At 43.3% G+C, this 17568-nt stretch overlaps 1 protein-coding gene across 2 annotated transcripts in view; it reads left to right on the top strand.

The window, feature by feature from the left end:
• Positions 1–17563, top strand: part of TRIM4 (tripartite motif containing 4) — a 29685-nt gene extending 12122 nt beyond the window's left edge. The window contains exons 4-6 of one of the 2 annotated variants that reach the window (XM_033191892.1): positions 4157–4179; positions 4443–4540; positions 15693–17563. In XM_033191892.1, coding sequence (XP_033047783.1) covers positions 4157–4179; positions 4443–4540; positions 15693–16276 — 705 coding nt within the window. In that variant the 3' untranslated portion in view covers positions 16277–17563. Of the gene's footprint in view, positions 1–4156; positions 4180–4442; positions 4541–12919; positions 13707–15692 lie in introns of those variants that run through there. The other variant, XM_033191893.1, reaches the window with a different exon arrangement.
• Positions 17564–17568: the final 5 nt, after the last annotated feature.

Raw genomic sequence — 17568 nt, 5'->3', positions numbered from 1 at the left:
GGGCTGGGTGCAGTGGCTCACGCCCGGAATCCCAACACTTTGGGAGGTTAAGGTGGGCGGATCACCTGAGGTCAGGAGTTTGAGACCAGACTGGCCAACATGGCGAAACCCCTCTCTACTGAAAATTAGCTGGGTGGGGGGTGGCACATGCCTGTAATCTCAGCGACTTGGGAGGCTGAGGTAGGAAAATCGCTTGAACCTGGGAGACAGAGATTGCAGTGAGCTGACATCGTGCCTCTGCACTCCAGCTTGGGCGACAGAGCGAGACTCCATACCAAAAGAACAAAACAAACAGATGAAACTGGAACATAGAATCTCAGAGCCTGAGAGAACTTACTGTACTTATCTCTCTATCCATCCATCCATTTTAAAAATCGATTTCCTTCACTTTTACCCCATGACCCACTTCTTTTTTTATTTTTTTTTTGAGACGGAGTCTGGCTCTGTCGCCTAGGCTGGAGTGCAGTGGCCGGATCTCAGCTCGCTGCAAGCTCCGCCTCCCGGGTTCACGCCATTCTCCTGCCTCAGCCTCCCGAGTAGCTGGGACTACGGGCGCTCGCCACCTTGCCTGGCTGGTTTTTTGTATTTTTTAGTAGAAACGGGGTTTCACGGTGTTAGCCAGGATGGTCTCGATCTCCTGACCTCGTGATCCGCCCGTCTCGGCCTCCCAAAGTGCTGGGATTACAGGCTTGAGCCACTGCGCCCGGCCCCCCATGACCCACTTCTAATGTACATCTTCCACATTTTACCTGTTTCTTTCTCCAGTAATGGCTACCCGGGTTTCCTCCAACACCATCACCACTACAAATAATGCTGCAGTGAAACCATTAATATCTGCTCTTTATTGTTTATTTTTATTTATTTTATTTAGGTTTTGAGACAGGGTCTTGCTTTGTTGCTCAGACTGGAGTGCAGTGGTGTGCTTATAGCTCACTGCACCCTCGGGCTGCTGGGCTCAAGTAATTTTTCCGCCTTGATCTCCCAAAGTGTTGGAGGGTTACAGGTATGTGATCCACCGCCCCCGGATGTTTTTTTTAAATTGGTCCTTGGGTTTCTTCTCTAGCTGTTTTCTCAACTTCTTGAGTTGGAATGCTTGGCTCATTTATATTTACCTTTTTGTTTGCTGGTAAATTTATTTAAGTTATACTCCTACCTTTAAGTATTGCTCTGTATTCCACAGATTTTGACAAGTTATTATATTTATTGTCATAATAAAATAAACATTAAAACACATTTTAAGGCCAGGTGCAGTGGCTCACACCTGTAATCCCAGCACTTTGGGAAGCTGAGGTGGGAGGATATCTTGAGCTCAGGAGTTTGCACTAGCCCGGGCACCTTAGCAAGACCTTGCCTCTATTTAAAAAAAAAAAAAAAAAAAAGTATGACACCGTGGAGAAAAATGTATACATCATAAACTTGACAGATTATCACAAAGTGACCACTCATGTAACTACTATCCAAGTCAAAAAAATAGAACATACATAGCATTCTAGAAGCTTCCTCATGTCCCCAGTCGGTACTTCTTCTCTTCTCCTCAAAGGGTAGCCTCCGTCTGGACTTCTCACACTCTTGTTTTTTTTTACCTTTTTTTTTTGAGATGGAGTGTTGCTGTGTTGCCGAGGCTAGAGTGCAGTGGAGCAATCTCAGCTCACTGCAACCTCTGCCTCCCGGGTTCAAGTGATTCTGCTGGGATTTGCAGGCATGTGCCACCACACCTGGCTAATTTTTGTATTTTTGGTAGAGACGGGGTTTTGCCATGTTGGCCAGACTGGTCTCGAACTCCTGACCTCGAGTGATCTGCCCTCCTTGGCTTCGCAAAGTGCTGGAATTGCATGCGTGAGCCACCACGCCTGGCACTTGTTGTGCTTATTTTTGAGTGAGTATGTTTCAGGATGCTCTATTTTGTACTGGCTTCTTTTGCTCACATTACATTTGTGAGATTAATCCATGCAGTAGGTATTTGTCTTCATTGCTCTACACCAGTGTTTTGAATCAGGGTGATTTTGCTCCCTCCGAGGGCAAAATCTGATATTATATAGAGACATTTTTGGTTGTCACTACCCAAGGGTGGTTACTACCAGCATCTCTTGTGTATAGGATGCTGCCAAACATTCTATAATGCACAGGACGTGCCTGCCTTCAACTCCCAGCAAAGACTTATCAAGCCCAAAATGTGAGTAGTGCCTGCTGTATAGTACTGTTGTATTCCATTTTATTAATATACCAAAGCATATTATTCATTTTTCTTTTGAGGAAAATTTGGATGATTTATGTTTCTGTTGTTATTAAAACACAGGAATATGTGAGAACATATCTTTTTGGGTGCACATTTGTATACATTTCTGTTAGTTGTATACCTGTGAGAACAATTCCTGGTCATAGGACATACATGTGTGTTCAGCTTTAGTAGATGATTCCAAACCATTTTCAAACTGGTACAAAGTGATTGTTCCGGTTTACATTATTGTTACCAGTGTGTAAAGTTAGAGTTCCAGTTGCTCTGTATCCTCACCAATACTTAGATTTGTCAGTTCTTTAATTTTAGCCATCCTGAAAGGTGCAAAATGTCATCTTCTGCCCTCAGTCAGCACCCCTTCCCTCTTCCTAAAGGTATATGGATATATATATGTGTGTGTGTGTGTGTGTGTGTGTGTGTATATATATATATATAAATCTATTTTCTTTCTTTTTTCTTTTTTTCTTTTTTCTTTTTTTAGACAGGGTCTTGCTCGCTCTGTAACCCAGACTGGAGTGCAGTGGTACCATCTTGGCTTACTGCAACTTCCTCCCCCCCAGGTTCAAGCATTTCTTGTGCCTCAGCCTCCCGAGTAGCTGGGATTACAGACACCCGCCATCAGGCCTGTCTAATTTTTGTATTTTTAGTAGAGATGGGGTTTCATCTTGTTGGCCAGACTGGTCTTGAACTCCTGACCTCAAGTGATCCCCCAACCTCAGCCTCCCAAAGTGCTGGGATTACAGGCGTGAGCCACTGTACCCATCTAGATAAAGCTATTTTCCTGATAACTAGTGAGATTGAGCACTTTTCATGTGGTAATTAACCATTTTCTTTTTTTTAAATGAACAATTTAGGTTTACAAAAAAGTTAAGAAGATGGGACAGAGTTCCTACATACCCCTTCCCCCAGTTTCCCCTATCATCAACATCTAGTGTTAATATGGTTCATTTGTTACAATTAATGAACCAGTGATACAGTTTACTAACTAGAGTTCATGGGTTATTTCCAGTTCCTCAGTTTTTACCTAGTGTTCATTTTATTTTCCAGAACCGTGCCTAGGATACCAGATGACATTTGGTTGCCATTGTCTCTCCTTAGGTGCCTCTTGGCTGTGACATTTGCTGAGACTTTTCTGGTTTTTGATGATCTTGACAGTTTTGAGGAGTGCTGGTCAGGTATTTTGTAGGATGCTCCCCTGTTGGAATTGGTCTGTTTTTCTCTTGATTAGGCTGAGTTACAAGTTTTTGGAGGAGCTCTATTTTTTAAGTACATGTTGCCATTGGTTACCTGATATGTTACTTAGAATTTTTGCATCTGTGTCTTTAAGCAAAATGGGTCTATATATATTTTTTTCTACTATTTCATTTCATGGCTTAAGGAACAAGGTTATAATAGTCTCTGAAAAATCAGTTGGGAACATTTCTATTTTTCTCTTTTCTGCTACAACTTGGGATATTTTCAGTTCCATAAAGTTTAGTAAAATTCACCTGTAGAAAACATTCTTTGGACTTGGACATGATAAAATATCCCTTGCGATTATAATTTAAAAGCCATCTTGTAAACAATGGGAAGGAGAAGAGCAGAAGCTCAAAGCTGGAGCTGCTGAGGACCTACCAAAAGGCAGGCAAAGGAGCAGGCTCTGTGATTGAGACTAGTTGGGGAGGCCGGCGGGAAGCCAGGAGCCAGTTCATGTCGTGGTGCCAAAGGAGAAAGAGTAGGGGCACGGGCAGCATTGTCGAATAGTGCAGAGGGGCCACATGAAAGAAAGGACCAGATTCTGTCAATCCGTTGGCTTTGGCAGCAGGAGATCATATGTGACATGAGCAAAAGCAGCTGTTAGAAAATACCTGCTCCCACAGTTGTGTCCCAGGTCTCCAGGAGAAGGTTCGTAACTTGCTTATGTCTTCCTTCTTTTCACAGAATCCAAAAGAAGTGTTGACCAGGTATGTGCTCCTGTTCTCTTATGGGGACCTGGGTGGCATGGTAAAGATACAGGCTGAGCAGAAGGGAAACAAGGCCTAGGCTCCATAGGTCAGTCTGGGCACACCCTAAGAGAGGGGGTCTGAGGAAAAATTCTCCCGATTGCTTCTGCGAGGAGGAATGGGAACAAAAGCCATCTGAACTTTGGGCTAAGAACGTTTGACTGGGAGTGGGGGTCTTGGCTACCCTAGTTGTCCCCTAAGAGCAGTCTTCTCTACCTTCTTAGGAGTGAGATCCAGGATATGAATTATTCCCTTGAAGCTGTAAAGGTGAAGACAGTGTGCCAGATACCATTGATGAAGGAAATGCTAAAGCAGTTCCAAGGTGAGCAGAATTTCTAGGAGGACTTGGGGCTCCTTAGAAATCTTTCAAGTAAGAGAATAAAGAGAGAAGTCTGAAGAGGAAAGAGGAAACGGCATGCAGCTAATAGAGTGTCAGGAAAGGTGGTTAATAAGTGGGTATACACTTCATTCAAGAAACATTTATTTAACACACCGTAATGAGGTGCTAGTGATACAAAAAGAAAGAGACCTGTTCAGTTCTTCATGAGTTCATAAGCACATTGGAGAGACAGACACATGGCACTCACTGTGATATAGTAGGAGCCAGTGTTTGCTGGCAGGAGGAATAAAATGTTAACAGAAGTCCAGAGGAAGGGCTCTGTTGGGGGTGAGATGGGAAAGTTTTCACAGCAGAGGTGACAGTTTTGAGATTTGAGGGATTAGTAGGAGTTTGGCAGGTGGAAAATGGGGATGACCGTTTCACGCAGAGGCAGCAGCATGAGCTAAGGTATGGAGAAAACGGAGGGGTGGGTATCCAGTGAGGCTAAAGAACAAGGTGTATTCTGAGGAAAGATAGAGGTTGAGGTTGAGAAGAAGAGTGTAAGACAGACTGAAAATAAACCCATTGGCTCTCCAGGGACGCACCAAGGCATGTACATGCTCTAGAAGCTGTGCTGGCGATTCTCATGTGCACATGTTAGATTAAGAACCATGTTGTAGGCCAGGCATGGTGGTACATGCCTGTAATCCCAGCACTTTGGGAGGTCAAGGCAGGTGGATCATTTGAGATCAGGAGTTGGAGACCAGCCTGGCCAACATGGTGAAACCCTGTCTCTACTAAAATACAAAAATTAGCTGGGCATGGTGGTGTGTACCTGTAATCCCAGCTACTCGGGAGGCTGAGCCAGGAGAATCGCTTGAACCCGGGAGGTGGAGGTTGCAGTGAGCTGAGATTGTATTCACTGCACTCCAGCCTGGGCGATAGAGTGAGACTCTGTCTCAAAAAAAAAAAAAGAACCATGTTGTAGATGTTCACTTCTAGCCAAAATGGAGTAAATAAACAGGAATTGTTTTCTTGTCTGCAGCAACTAAAATAAAAATAAAACAGGCACAATATGTGAAACAACAGTTTTCAAAGCACCAGACATCAGGCAGTGAAGGACGGTGATTCCTGAGAAACGTGAAACACAACCTATGATTGCCCTACCCTCTGCCTGAGGGAGTTTCCAGACCATGTAAGGCTGGGGTAACTGAGGTAGAGCCAGGGAGACTTGCTGAGTTGAGGAATAGAGCTGGGAGTTCACGGAGAGCAAAGTAGTGAGAGTTTGCAAAGTACTGGGCAGTGTCCTGGAGAGGAGAGAGCCGGACAGAGAGAGAACCCTTGCCATCTGTGGAGGAACTTCCTAGGTGTTCAGCAGAGTTCTGATCAGCACATGCCTGTGAAAATCTACTCAAGGCTGGAAATAGAAGCTTCTAAAACGATGAGAGGGAATGGTTCCTGGTGCTCACACAGGGCCAGGAACAGTGCTGGTTCCTATCAGCCAGACCAGAAAACTCGTAGTTCATGGGCACTGAGTAGCATACTCAGGAAAATCTTGCCTCATTAGCAGAGAATGTTTAGCCCTTGACTGGGTACTGCTCCACACCCATCTTACAAATCATGAAAGCAAGACCCAAAGGGGTCAGACTCTTTCCAAGTAACTTAATTGCATCCCAGGATAAAGCCCTAGAAAATTGGTAGAAATAAACAAAAAAAGAGCACCTAACAATATAAATTCACAATGTCTGGCATCCAGTCAAATATTATCATGCATGCAAAAAGAAAAGTAGTGACCCATAATGGAGGAAAATAATCAACTGAAACAGACCTAGAATTGACACATGTTAGAATAAGCATGGAAGGACATTAAAACATTTATTATAAGTGTATTCTGTAAAGAGGTATATAGAGACCAGATCAAAGTTTTAAAGATGAAAATTGTGGTGATTAAGGTGAAGAATGCACTGGATGGGATTAATAGTTGATTAAATATTACAAAAGAAAAAATTGGTGAACTTGAAGACAGCAATGGAAACTACAAAAAATGAAACATACACGGAATAAAAAAATTTACAAAAACACAAAGAGCATCAGTGACCTGTGGGACAACTTTATGCAGCCTTATTATCTATGGTGATTGGAGTCCCTGAAAGAGAGGAGTGGGGATGGGGATGGAGTAGGAAAAATACTTTAAAAAATAATGACCAAAGATTTTCTGAATATAATAAAAACTAAGTCCACAGATCCAGGATGCTCAACAAACCCTAAGTATAAGAAATATGAAGAAAAATACGCCAAGGCTCATCATAACTTGCTTGAAACCAGTAATAAAAAGAAAACCTTAAATGCGACCAGGAGAAAGGACAGTTACTTGCAGTGGAACAAAGGCAAAGTTGACATTACACTTCTCATTGGAAACAATGCAAATGAGCAAAGTCTTTAAAGTCCTGAAAGAAAAAACTGTTAACCTAGAGTTCTAGAACTGGCAAAAAATATCCTTTAGAAACAAAGGTGCAATAAATAAGTTTTTTTTTTTTTTTTTTTTTTGAGGCGGAGTCTCGCTCTGTTGCCCGGACTGGAGTGCAGTGGCCGGATCTCAGCTCACTGCAAGCTCCGCCTCCCGGGTTTACGCCATTCTCCTGCCTCAGCCTCCCGAGTAGCTGGGACTACAGGCGCCTGCCATCTCGCCCAGCTAGTTTTTGTATTTTTAGTAGAGACGGGGTTTCACCGTGTTAGCCAGATGGTCTCGATCTCCTGACCTCGCGATCCGCCCGTCTCGGCCTCCCAAAGTGCTGGATTACAGGCTTGAGCCACCGCGCCCGGCCAAGTTTTGAGATAAACTAAAGCTTAAAAGGAAGAGTTTACAGCAGACTGACACTTCAAGAAATATTAAAGGAAGTCCTTCAGACAGAAGGAAAATGCCAGATGAAAATCACTCTACACAAAGGAATAAAAGAGCACCAGAGATGGTAATGATGTGAATAAATATATATTATTGTCATTATTTATTCCTTTAAAAAGGAATTGCGATGGTAAGTTTATACGTCAACTTGACTGGGCCACAGAGTGCCCAGATATTGGTCAAAAATTATTTTGGGTGTTTTTGTGAGGGTGATTTTGGATAAGATGAGCATTTAAGTCAGTAGGCCTGTGTAGATTGCCCTTCGTAATGTGGGTGAGCCTCATCTAATCAGTTGAAGGCTTGAATAGAAAAAAAAGACTGACCTTTCCCTGAGCAAGATGGAGTTCTGCAGCATACTGCCTTGGACTTCACCTGGAGCATTGGCTCTTCCTGCCTAATGGCCTTCAAACTGGAACACTGGCTCTATCTGGGTCTTGAGCCTGCCAACTCACACAGCAGATTTGGACTTGTCAGTAGCAATGATCGCATAAGCCAGTTCCTTATATTAAATCTCATACACTGACTGGGTGTGGTGGCTCACATCTGTAATCCCAGTGCTTTGGGAGGCTGAGTTAGGAGGATTGCTTGAGGCCAGGAGTTCGAGGCCAGCCTGGGCAACATAGACCGTGTCTCTACAAAAAATAAAATAATTAGCTGAGTGTGTGCATGTAGTCCCAGTTACTTGGGAGGCCACAGCAGGAAGATGGCTTAAGCCCAGGAGGTTGAGGCCGCAGTGAGCTGTGATTGCACCGCTGCACTCCTGGGCGACAGCGTGACCCCATCTGAAAAGAAAACCCAGAAAACTGATAGGTGCACACATGCACCCACCCACCACACACAGACACACACAGACATATATATCCTTTTGGTTCTGTTTCTTTGGAGAACCCTGACTAATATTAATTGACTATTTCAACAGACAAAAAATGATGTATTTTGGAGTTTATAACATATTTAAAAGTAAAATGCATTGACGGTGGTGTGAAGATTGGGAGAGGAGAGATGAAAGTGTACTATGATACAGTTCTAATATGTGAAGTGGTGTAATATCACTTGAAGGGTGTGTACTTGTGCCAGTCCCCTACTGACTTCATTAAGGATGGCACCATGTCTGAAAGGCCGAAGGAGATCTGGAATAGTGAATGAGACATGGGGTTTATTGAAGACCTACATGCAGGGCAGTCCAGGAATGGCTGGCTGGACAGGAAAACAAACCACTACTATTTGTAAAAAGCATGCAGGTGATACATAGCGTTTTCATTTAGCAATCTCCACCTGGGACCCTCCATTTTACCGAAAAGAAAGGGCCTCGATTCCCTATATAGCCTCTGCTTGCAAGGAGTGGACCAGGAGTTCACATGGCCTTTATAGATAAGGAGTGTATGTCTGGATTGGTCACTCCTGGATTCCTTACCTCAGAACCCTGAACACAGTCTTCTTAGACCATGGGATTATTCTCAGGGTATGCTGGAGGTACTGCTGTCAGGTGTGTCTGCCATGCACTGCAGTCCAGCATACCCTCGAATGGCTCCCACATTCTTATCACGTCATTCTCTGCAACTTCCCCGGGGCAAGGTATGTGCAGGAGCATTGCTGCCAGATGCTGCAGCAGCTTTAGAAACTACAGCAACAAAAGACAATGACAAGCATAGTCCAGTCATACTCTACAGAAAGCTTTTTCCAAGCACTTGGAAGTTGATAAGATAGATATTCTATAGCTGAAATATGGGTTTCTAGGGTTCACATAGCCCCGGTTATAATGTGAGAGTAATAGGGATATATACACAACATTTGATTTTAATTAATGCACCTTCCAGCTGGAGCAGCAGTTAAGATATCCAGGACCATGCGATTTTACACAGTTGCCCAGTGAGAAGAGTAATGGCATGGCCCAGGTATCCTTGAAAGCTGCAGCCATATGTTTAGCGAGGTCTCCAACTTGCAGCTCTGTGCCTATTGTTGCCACTTCGGGGCAAAAATGACCAAGGGGTAGAACCACCAGAATGCACACTTCTCGAAGCGCCTGGCTTTTACACTCTCCCAGTTCGTAGGAATGGTGTCTCAATGGGACACAATGTGTCCGGCAGGTGAGGACGACCCCAGGTGCACCTACCAGCCCAATTATAGGGTAAGTAAGGCCAGCTGTGGTTGCCATCTACCCGTAGCCATCCCCAAGGGGAGAGCATGGGCCCCCACATGGAGACAGTCACTGTGCCACCCTAGCCACATATTACTGGCTATTTGAAGGGACTGGTTGCATTGCTGTGGGGGTAGCCATCCATATTATGGGTTTAGCTTGTGACATGTTATCATTTCTTTCGGTACGTAAGGGTGCGTGATGTACTACTTGTGTCTGCACTCTTGTCACTCGCCCTTGTCCATCGTGTTCAGCATACCCCACAGCTGGGGTAGCATTAACCTTCTCCCATACCAGGTGGAAAATATGTCATCTTGTCTCATTGATGGTGGGAAACTCACTGCACAACGTGGTGGTGGTGCTGAAGGGAAGTGGGTGAGGCTCATCATGCCGACTATAGACATGGCTCCAGGTGCTCAAGTTAGCAGCGTGGATGTGCCATGGCAGGTCCATTGTGGAGGAGAGGGTCAGCTCTCTGCAGACCCAATAGTCTGTTGTGTTCTGGAAAAAGGTCACCATGTGCACCCAGCTGGTGAAGCGGTTTGCTGCACCCTATCTATGGGCAGCAGGTGAGATGTTTAGTGGGTACAAGAAAGGGGAAGCCATTTAGTAAGACACAGGAAGTTGTGTCATTCTGAGAGCACCACCCCTGGCAATGGCCTGGCGCCTGGTTTATAATACCAAGTGAATTGGGCCCTCTGTGATGTTTTGCAAGCGGCCACAGTAAGACAGTGGGGGGTTATTATAATCTATAAGAGGATGATTGTCTCCTTGCACAAGGAAGACTGGGATTCGTTATTTTAGAAGTACAGGGGGTTGAGGAGTAGGATATAAAATAGGTGTGTATATCCTATTCTCGGCCCTTCCCCCATGGAGTGCAAGAACCGACCTGAGAAATCTTTTCTTCTTTTTTTTAGTTGCCACATAATAATTGTACATATTTATGAGGTACAGTGTGATGTTTCAATACTTGTATATAATGCGTAATGGTCGAATCAGGGTAATTAGCATATTCATCACCTCAAACATTTACCATTATCTGCGTCGGGAACATTCAAAATCCATTTCTACTAACTGGGAGAGTGTAAAATCCCAGGGAGGGTGGATTGACTCTCTCCCACTCTGTCTGAGCTTATTTCCTAGCTTCGGTAATTTCACAGCAGTATAATCCTGCATTGTGGTGGTCTGCCTTCTTTTTTTTTTTTTTTTTTTTTTTTTTTTTTTTGAGACGGAGTCTCGCTCTGTCGCCCGGGTTGGAGTGCGGTGGGTGGCCGGATCTCAGCTCACTGCAAGCTCCGCCTCCCGGGTTCACGCCATTCTCCTGCCTCAGCCTCCCGAGTAGCTGGGACTACAGGCGCCCGCCACCTCGTCCGGCTAGTTTTTTGTATTTTTTAGTAGAGACGGGGTTTCACCGTGTTAGCCAGGATGGTCTTGATCTCCTGACCTCATGATCCGCCCGTCTCTGCCTCCCAAAGTGCTGGGATTACAGGCTTGAGCCACCGCGCCCGGCCTGTTCTGCCTTCTTTCAGGTGCAGGCAAGTCTTCTAGGGCTACCCGCTGTGGGTGTGGTTGGTCTTCTTTTATCTTGGTGGTGACCATCAAACGTGCTGAGAGGATGGGAACCTCTATGGACTCATCCCAGTCCTCATCCTCTTTGCCACTAGATCTCTCCACGGGGTCCCAGGACTCAGGGTCCCAGGACAACTTAGTCATGATAGTTCTAAGTCCATGTGGCAGTCAGTGACCCTTCAAACAGGCTACTCAACAAACCAGTGTCTCCATTTTGTCATCCTGTTCCCACAGGTGGGACAATAAGTTCTCCAGCACTTCAGCCTGAGCTAGTATCTCTCTAGTTGCAGCTCATCTTGTAACTGGTGAACCCTTGCCTGTGCCACAAGGTCAGCCTTGGGGGCTGCTCTAAGCAGTCAGGAGTGGCCAGCCAACTGCAGCTGCCACAGCTTGGGCATTTGACTTTCCCTTAGTTGGATCTACCCCCTGCAGCAGTTCTTCCAGATCTTTTGGCATTTCGGGGATATCCCCATACTCACCTGGTGGGCCCCACCCATCAAGGATAGTGGCTATCGGGCCCCCCATACACATAGACAGCCAGCCCAGGATTTCCCTCGTGGATTTCCCCTCCCCTGATCCCATGGATTTCCCCTCCCCTGATCCTATTGTCTTGGCACTCAAGTGGAATTTTCTCCGACCTCCTGCTGGGCTAATTGTTGTGCTAGACCCCTGTTGATTTCAGTAGGGATGGCACTGTGTCTGAGAGGTGGAAGAAACCTGGAGCCAGTGAATGAGACACAGGGTTTATTGAGGACTTATATGCTGGGTGGTCCAGGAGCAGTGGGCTGGACATGAAAATTAATTACTACTGTTTGTAAAAAGCATGCAGATTATATAGCATTTTCACTTAGCAGCCTCCTACTAACAATCTCCATTTAACCTGGAACAAAGGCCTTGATCCTCTGTACAGCCTGCATTCCAAGAATGGGCCAGAGGTTCAGATGTTCAGATGTCCTTCCTAGATAAGGAGCAGATCTCTGGGTTGGCCACTCCCACTTTCCTTAGCTTGGAAGTCTGAACACACATTCTACTTAGACCATAGGGTCATTCTCAGGGTATGCTTGAGTTACTGCTGTCAGGCACATCTGCCATATGATACTATAAACCTTAAACCACTAAAATAAGAGAATTGTAGCTAATCAATAAAGGAAATAAAGTGGAATTATAAAAAACGATTAATAAAAAATAAGGCAGAAAAATGAAAAGAGCATATAGGGCAAATAGAAAACAGCAAAATAGAAGTCTTATACTAATAATCACATTAACTATAAATGGTCTGAATGCTCTAATCAAAAGGCAGAAGTTGGTTGGATTGGCTAAAAAAAAAAGCAAGACCCAACTGTATACTGGAAAAGAAACACATTAAATATGAAGAACCATATATGTTTAAAGCAAAAGAATGGAAAAAGATATGTTGATAGATCTGGAATGGGTATATTAGTGTAAAAGATTTCTGAGCAAAGGATATTACCAGAGATAAAGAATGTTATATCCTAATGATAAAGGGGTCAGTTTGTCAAGAGGATGTAAGTTCTAAACATTTATGAACTTCACAGTGCTTCAACTATATTAAGCAAAAACTAATAGAGTTGCAAGGAGAAATAGACAAATTCACAATTACTTTTGGAGTTTTCAATAACTTCTTTTAGTAATTTTTAGAGTAGGCAGTAAATCAGCAGGGATATAGTAGACTTGAATAACATTATGAATCAACTTGATCCCATTATTTATAGAACAGTCTATCCAACAGATATGTACTACATATTTTTTTCAGTGTACGTGAAACATTTTCCAAGATAGACTAAGCTGGCTGTAAAGCAAGTGTCAAATTCAAAGGATTCAATTCATACAGAGTATCTTCTCTGATCACAATGGAACTGATAGAAATCACTATCAAAATATCCTTGGAACTCCCCCCCCAAATGTCAGGAATCTAGATAATAGACTTTTTAGTAACCCTTGAATTAAAGAAGAAATCAAAAGGCAAATTAGGAAGTAGTTTGAATGGAATGAAAAGGAAAAGACCACATACCAGAATTTGTGGGATGCAGCTAAAGCAGTACTTAAAAAAAAGTGTATAGTGCTATATTGGAAAGAAGAAACTTCTCAAATCAGTGACCTCAGCTTCCACCTTAAGACGCTTCCACCTTAAGACACTAGAGAAGGAGGAACGAGTAAAGCCCAAAGTAAACAGAAGAATGGAAATAATAAAAAATCAGAACAGAAGTCATTGCAGTAAAATACAGAAAGCCAACAGAAACCAATGAAACCAAAAGCTGGTCCTTTGAGAATTTCAGTAAAATTGATATACCTTTAATCAAAATGATCAGAAAAAAAGAAAACACACTCATGTCAGAAACGAGAAATGTGACATCATTACAGATTCTACAGATATTAAAAAGATAATAGAATATTAGGAGCAACTTTTGCCAATAAACTTGACAACACAGATGAAATGGACGAAGTCCTTAAAAGACACAAATTACAAAAGCTGACTCATGAAGATAGAGATAACTGGAATAATCTTGTTTCTATGAAATAAATTGCTATTAGAAACCTTCCAAATGGCGTTCGTTTTTTCTTTTCTTTCTCTCTCTCGCCTTCTTTCTTTCTTTTTTCTTTATTTTTGACAGTCTTGCTCTGTCACCCAGGCTGGGGTGCAGTGATACAATCTCAGCTTACTGCAACCTCCACCTCCCAGGTTCAAGTGATTCTCCTGCCTCAGCCTCCTGAGTAGCTGGGACTACAGGTGCATGCCATCATGCCTGGCTAATTTTTTTTTTTTTCTTTTTTTAGTAGAGATGGGGCTTCACCATGTTGGTCAGGCTGGTCTTGAACTCCTGACCTCATAATCTGCTGCCTTGGCCTCCCAAAGTGTTGGGATTATAGGCGTGAGCCACTGTGCCTGGTCCCCAGATGGCTTTCTTGGTGAAACATTTCACCAAATATTTAAGAAATGAATGCCAATTCTTCAAGAACTCTTACTGAAAATTGATGAAGAGGGAATACTTCCCAATTATTTCTGTGAGGCCTGTATTACCGTGATACCAAAATCTGACAAAGATGTTACAAGAGAAAATAATTATAGATCAATGTCTCTCATGAACATAGATACCTAAATTCTAAGAAAACTTTAGCAAATTGAATCCAACAATATATTAAAAGGATAATATGTATTAATTACAATGAATTTATATATCCTTTGGTATACAAAAAGGATAATGTATAATAATCACAATATATGAGATTTATCCCAGAAAGCGTGGTTGGTTTAATATTTGAAAATCGATGTAATTTATATCATTAAAGTTAAAAAAAAAAAAAAGGAAAACCATGTGATTGTCTCAGTTGAAGCAGGAAAAGCATTTGTCAAACTCTAGCATACATTCCTGATTTTTAAAAAAAGTCAAGAGACATGGAGAGTCGGAGGGAAGGGAATTTGGAGGCAGGGAGGCCAGGGAGGACGTTGTTAACACATTGAGTGATGCTGGAGATTGGAGTAAAAGCAGTGGCAATGGGAGTGGAGGGGAGGAAAAGAACCTGAGTGACAAATTTCAGAGGTAGAATTGATAGGACTTGGTGACTGACTAGCTATTGAGGGTTAGAGGAAAAAGTCGCAAATAAAGATTTCACAGTATGATGTTCAGGTGGAGGTGACTCTGACACCTTAGAGTGTAGAAGGCAAGATGTCTGCATGTGAAGTGGATTAGTCCCGAGAGTGTAGAAGGGAGAGTAAGAAAGATAATTAGCTCAGTTTTGAATGATTGGGGAGATTTGTAGAGATGTCCCATAAACAACTAGAACCCCTGAAGAGACCTCGTTTTTCTGTCCTATGTGACACCTGTGTGTATCTGGCCAAAGAACCAGCTAGTCAGCAGCTTTGATTCTAGTTTGGTTCAGCATGTGAGAATTTGTTAATATCTCTCCAAATTTTAGGCTGATTGTGAAAACTTGGATCATGAAATAATTAGATCCCCAGTTTCTAGAGGTTAGTCTTTTTTTTTTTTTTAGATAGAATCTTGCTCTGTCACCCAGGCTGGAGTGCAGTGGCATGATTTCAGTTCACTGCAACCTCCGCCTCCTGGGTTCAAGTGAGTCTTCTGCCTCAACCTCCCGAGTAGCTGGGATTACAGGTGCCCACCATCACACTGGGTCAGTTTTTTGTTGTTGTTATTTTTTTATTTTTTATTTTTGGTATTTTCAAGAGACAGGGTTTCACCATGTTGGCCAGGCTGATCTCAAACTTGTGACCTCAAGGAATCTCCCCGCCTCAGCCTTCCAAAGTGCTGGGATTACAGGCATGAGTCACTGTGCCCGGCCTAGGGCTTAGTCGTTTAGAGCAGAAGGGAAATGAGGACTTCAGGTTGCTAAAGGCCATGCTGTGGCCTGCTAGGCCTGGCTGAGGATCAGTTGGGCAGCAGTGAGGAGTCATGAGTGCTTGTTAGGAGGAGCAAGATGAAACTGATGCTGGAAGAGATGGGCATTTCTGGGGAAGGGTTGATGATAAGCTGCTGCGCTACTTATCTCAGCTCTCATTTTCCCCACAGTGGCTGTAAACCTAGCTGAAGACACAGCTCATCCCAAACTCGTCTTCTCCCAGGAAGGGAGATATGTGAAAAATGCAGCATCAGCCAGTTCTTGGCCAGTGTTTTCTACAGCATGGAACTACGTCGCTGGGTGGAGAAATCCTCAGAAGACTGCTTATGTAGAGAGATTTCAGCACTTACCCTGTGTTCTGGGAAAAAACGTTTTCACCTCAGGGAAACATTACTGGGAAGTTGAGAGAAGAGATAGTCTGGAGGTTGCCGTTGGGGTGTGTCGGGAGGATGTCATGGGAATTACTGATCGTTCAACAATGTCCCCAGATGTGGGCATCTGGGCGATTTATTGGAGTGCTGCTGGCTATTGGCCCTTGACAGGCTTCCCTGGAACTCCCACCCAGCAAGAGCCAGCTCTCCACCGAGTGGGGGTTTACCTGGATCGTGGGACTGGGAATGTGTCCTTCTACAGCGCTGTGGACGGAGTGCACCTGCACACCTTTTCTTGTTCTTCTGTCTCACGCCTCCGGCCATTTTTTTGGTTGAGTCCATTAGCATCTTTAGTCATTCCACCAGTGGCTGACAAGAAATGAGGCTTTTCTTCCCCTGACCAAAACTCCTTCCCTGTAGTCCAGCTCAGGGACACACATCCCCGGGCCCTCTTCTGCCCTTCATGTCTCTATCCTGGATCGTCTATCTTCTGGGTCTCCCTAATGGAACCATTTGGTATCTGCCCTTTGTGTGCTTCACAAGAGGCAGTCCCATGAGAGGTGGTTCTGGCCAATGGAGATGGGACAGGAAATTTTCCAAGGTGCTTTTGGGAAATCTTTTTGTAGGTTTTAAAGAGATGTGCAGGGAAGACATATGGATGTTAGCAGCCATATTGGAACTCAGAACACAGGAATGGTGGAAAGGTAGAAGAAACATAGTTTTTGTTGCCATTGTGAAATTGTTGAAATTTCCTTAATCCTGAGCTTCTTGTTATATGAGATAATTACGCCCTTATTGTGTAAGACAATTTTGGTTGTATTTGGTTACTTGCAGCCTGAAGTACCCTAACTGGCACTAAAGGGACATAGTGTGAACATCCCACAGTATAGGCTTATGTCATGTTTGTGAAATTTGACAAAGGCATAGAATCTTTTTCTATCCAGTCAGGCATTGCCTGTTCTTTCCAGTAACTACTGATTCCCTCACTTTTCTGTCTTAGAAAATTGTGGGAATCCCCCCTCACTCTGCCCATGTTGCATTCTGTCTCTTCCCAACCATGTCTCTGCCCTCAGCTATTAACTGTACTGTGTATTTATCAAGTTCCTATTGTATGTACAGGGTTATTCATGTCATCATGAGAATGTTGGAACGCTTGTTAAGTACTTAATTTTTGCTAGCCTCTTCATATGCTGTTGCATATGATTCTCATCACAACTCAGTGAGATGGAAAGTAAAATCCTATTTGTACAAATGAGAAAATCGAACTCTTCAGAGTAACTAGCTCAGTATTGGCTAACTGGTAAATGGCAGTGTTGGGATTAAAATCCAGATTTGTCTGAGATGAAAGCCCATGCTCTTATCTACTCTCCATTTATTCGGAAGCATTTATTGGATGTTGATCTTTGTTTCAGGTTTTGATTTTGTTACATGTTTTTTATACTGTGTGTGTTTTCCTTACTCTACCCTTCTGCTCTAGATTGTCTGGACCTAGGAGATTGTAGCAGTTACTGGATAGTTATTTTTAAGATAATGATTGCTTTTCTCTGTTTATATAAGTCATGTGTACTCATTGTAGAAAATTTGTAAGATACAAAAAGTATAAAAATTAAAGTTATGCACTACTAACATTTTATTTTCTCCCAGATTTTCAATAAAGACATTCAGGCAGAGATTT

Source organism: Trachypithecus francoisi, unplaced genomic scaffold (genome assembly GCF_009764315.1).
Source record: "Trachypithecus francoisi isolate TF-2019V2 unplaced genomic scaffold, Tfra_2.0 Lachesis_group4, whole genome shotgun sequence".
Taxonomy (NCBI): Eukaryota; Metazoa; Chordata; class Mammalia; order Primates; family Cercopithecidae; genus Trachypithecus; species Trachypithecus francoisi.
The sequence above is the reverse complement of the archived record's forward strand: the minus strand, read 5'-3'. Positions and strand labels throughout refer to the sequence as shown.